At 59.7% G+C, this 3,810-nt stretch overlaps 1 protein-coding gene across 1 annotated transcript in view; it reads right to left on the bottom strand.

Moving 5' to 3' along the window:
- The window catches only part of NAV1 (neuron navigator 1), a 146,234-nt gene extending 142,430 nt beyond the window's left edge, over nucleotides 1-3,804 (bottom strand). The window contains exon 1 of the mRNA XM_010831110.1: nucleotides 3,529-3,804. Within this exon, the coding sequence (XP_010829412.1) occupies nucleotides 3,529-3,662 (134 nt within the window). The 5' untranslated portion in view covers nucleotides 3,663-3,804. The remainder of the gene's footprint in view (nucleotides 1-3,528) is intronic.
- Between the last annotated feature and the right edge of the window lie 6 nt (nucleotides 3,805-3,810).

Below are 3,810 nucleotides of genomic sequence, written 5' to 3'. Positions count from 1 at the left end.
CTCTCCCCCTCACTGGGTCTGGGGCCGAGGAGATGCCCTCCAGGCCCAGACCCGCCTGAGAGTCCAGGGCTGTGGGGGCGTTTGCTGGCCGGCAAACTCCCGCAGGCGACCCGGCCCTCGTGGGTCTGCAGGCCCCGCACTGGGGACAGGGCAGGCTCAGAGGGAGCAGGGGGGCCCAACCTTGCTGGGAGCAGTTGCTGCGTGCTGCCGGCGGTGAGATGTCTATGGAACAATGAGCTTAAACCTGGCCTTTTCCAGAGGGGGCGCAGTCTACTGGTGAGAAGGCAGTGGGACATTACTAGGCGAGGGCTGAGTAACACCACACACCCACACACACCACACACCACACATACACACCCCACCCCCCCACACACACCACACATCACACACACACACACCACACCCACACACATACCACACACATACACACCACACACAACACATACACACACCACACATCACACACACACACACCACACATCACACACACCACATATACACAACCACACACACACACCCCCCCGACACATACACCACACACCACAGACATACCACACACACACACACACACCACACACACCACACATCACACACACCACATATACACACACCACACACACACCACACACACACACCACACATCACATACACCACACACCACACACACACCACATACCACACATCACACACACATCACACACACCACACATCACACATACCACACATCACATACACCACATACACCCCACACCACACATCACACACCACACATCACACACACACACACATATACATACACCACACACAAACACCACACACACATCACATACACCACACTTACACACACCCACACATACACCACACACACACACACCACACATCACACACCCCCACACACACACCACACATCACATACACCACACACACACACCCCCACACACACATACATACACCCCACACACACACCACACACACATATACATACGCCACACACAAACACCACACACACACCACACACCACACACATACACACCACACACAACACATACACACACCACACACAAACACATCACATACACCACACTTACACACACACGTACATACACCACACACACACACCACACATGCACACCACACACAGCTGAGCACCCCGACCCAGCGGGCAGGGGCCAGGGCAGTGAATAGGAGTACCTGGCTGTTACACTGATTGTCACTGTTCTTGTGAGCAAGGGCGAGAGGGGGTGCACGGGGCAGGGCGCCCACCCCAGGCAGTGGGGGTGGGCAGCCTCAGGGCTCTGACCTCAGGAGTGGCGCCCTTTCACCTCCTCCACCCCACACAGCCAGGCCCTGCATCCCCCCGTGATCCCAGCTGGAATGGATGGCACCGTCTATGCGGGACATTGGTTGGAAGTTGAACCAGAGAAAAGAAAACCCATGCCTGATCCTCGAGACACTATCGCACCCTCCTAAACCCTCACCCTAACCCTCAGCCTCAGGCCTGGGCTCTTTGTGGAGCAGAGAAGGGTGAGGACAGGGACGCGGGAAGCAGATGGGCGGGACCAGAGTTTGCAGAGCAGACAGAGGCGTCTCTGCCGTGTCTGTCCTGCGTGTCTAGGGTGGCTGCCCGGGCCGTGAGGAAGGGACATCTCCCAAGGAGGCAGGAGGAAACACCGCCGCTTCATTCCCTGGAGGAGCAGGAGGGGCCTGGGGTCAGGGAAGCTGAGCCCTCTGAGACCCGGCAGGCTGGAGCTGTGCAGAGGCCGGCCGTGGGGCGCGGGGAGGTCTCCGTGGAAACTGTGTCTGTGACCCCTGGGCGCAGACACGTCTGGGAGGGGCCTGCGGTTCCGCATAGCCCGTGGGGCGTCCTCGGTCCCAGGCTGCCTTTTGAACCACGACCCTCCTGTAACACTAACACAGGCCTGAAACGGTCTGAGAGGTGGGACGTGAAGATCCCTGCTGAGGTGTCAGGACACAATGGTGTCCTAAGTGGAGAAAAATGTCTGTTTAGTTCTGACGGAGATGTTCAGAGGAAAAAGAGCTGGCCTCCTTGGCAAATGTCAGATTCTACATCTGCCAGGAGGCCTGAAGGGTAGATCATGTAAAATCTGGGACCGTGGAGTCAGAGACACATTTCCCCAAAGATGGATCGGTGCGAAGGCAGTCTGGGAGGAGACACAGGCCCCAGAGTCGCAGGGAAGCAGCTCACGGGCAGGGACCAGTCCCAGGATGGGCCCTGACCGCTTTGAGAATCAAGTCCAGAAGCTCACGGGGGCGGGGGGGCATGCGGGCCGCGCCGGGGTGCCCCCAGGGGCGGGGTCCCCACGGGACACTTGCTGGTGGATAATCTGAGCCTCTTCGGTTGCTGGAAAGTTCTTGCTAACTTGTAGACACTGTGACACGGACTTAGCGCTTTGGAGCCGCACCAGGTGCGTCTAATTCGTCACACACATGACAAGCCTGCACGTTCCTCAGAGCAGCCCTCGCTCGCCTCGCCACCCTTCTCCAGGGCAGACTGCTTCCTCGCCGGCACACCCTTCAGGGCCTCTTTGGGTCCCTATCACCCTGGCAGCCTTCCTCTCAGTGTGCTTTCCTTGCACCAATGCCCTTCTAGACCGTGGAGTCCGTAACTGAGTGCAGCGCCCTGTAGAAGGCTGGGTATGAGGTGAGAGGGGCGTACCCCTGTCCCGGCCCATGTCTGTTACGTGGAGCAGGGGCGCCCAAGACCTTCCAGGGGTCAAGCCACACTTCTGGCTTCACATGAATGTGCGCTGTCCTCCTCCACCCCAGCTGCTCCCACCCGGGGGACCCAGCATCCAGGGGGCTTCTCGACCCAAACTGGGGGGGAGCTCGTCCTGGAATCAGCCCAGAGGAAAACCCCAGGAAGTCCGCTTAGTCAGGGAAAGCACTTCATTTGCATTCAAGCATCTCGAAACCATGCCAGACTTGGTAATCAGAACACTGCTTATTTAATAGTGGCCGTTTCAGACAAGAGGTATATGTTATTGTTAAGGACGGACAGAAGACGGAAGCACGTCTCTGAGCTCCACTTGCAGCATCTGAAGAGAGCGGGCAGCTTGGCTTGTTGGCTGTGCTGGGGTGAAGGGTGGCTCGGCCCCCACTGAAGGTGCCAACCACATCAAAGCTGGCCCCCTGGGGATGCACACGGGCAGCTTGGGAAGCGTAGAGAGCGGGCAGCCTGGGGGCTCCTGGGGGTCCGCGGGGATTTCACGACCATGGAGGGAAGGCCTCGCTCAGCGGCGGCTGGCCCAGATGAGTCGGGTCAGGCTGTAGCTGGCTGCATGAGCCGCGCAACACCCTGACACCTGTCCTTGAAGAAGTGAGCATGCTGCGGGCACCTCTCCGGGCCTGTGTCTCGTGGCGTGCTCAGAGTTGGGTCTTGGCGCCCCCTTAGGGTCCCACCCCCACCCCCACGCTCCCCTCCACCTTCCGTTCTCTCCACCAGCCCCCTACCCCTCCACGGGCCCCCGAGTCCAGGCTCCATCCCCGCCGCTGCCCCCCACAGCTTACCTGTACCGGAAAGGGGCCACAGTGGCCGTGACAGGCTGGCCATGCGTGTGGGCTGAGCCAAAGCTGACGGCCCCCAGGGCCGGGCGTGGGCTCTGCACGGGGCTGCAGGACGGGGAGGGAGGCCCCGAAGCCATCTGCAGTTCAGGCTCCAAAGGCCTAGGCACCCCGGAACTTGTGCCGGGAACATCTCTCTGATCTTTCCCTGGGTGGTTGGAGGGCTTTTGAGCTTCAGGAGTCCCTGGTATCTGAGTGTCTCCATGGAAGCTGGCCCGGGAGGGGCTC

The sequence above is a fragment of the Bison bison genome, unplaced genomic scaffold (assembly GCF_000754665.1).
Source record: "Bison bison bison isolate TAMUID 2011002044 unplaced genomic scaffold, Bison_UMD1.0 scf7180017864524, whole genome shotgun sequence".
Lineage (NCBI taxonomy): Eukaryota > Metazoa > Chordata > Mammalia > Artiodactyla > Bovidae > Bison > Bison bison.
Note: the sequence above shows the minus strand (reverse complement) of the source record. Positions and strands in the feature narration are given on the sequence as shown.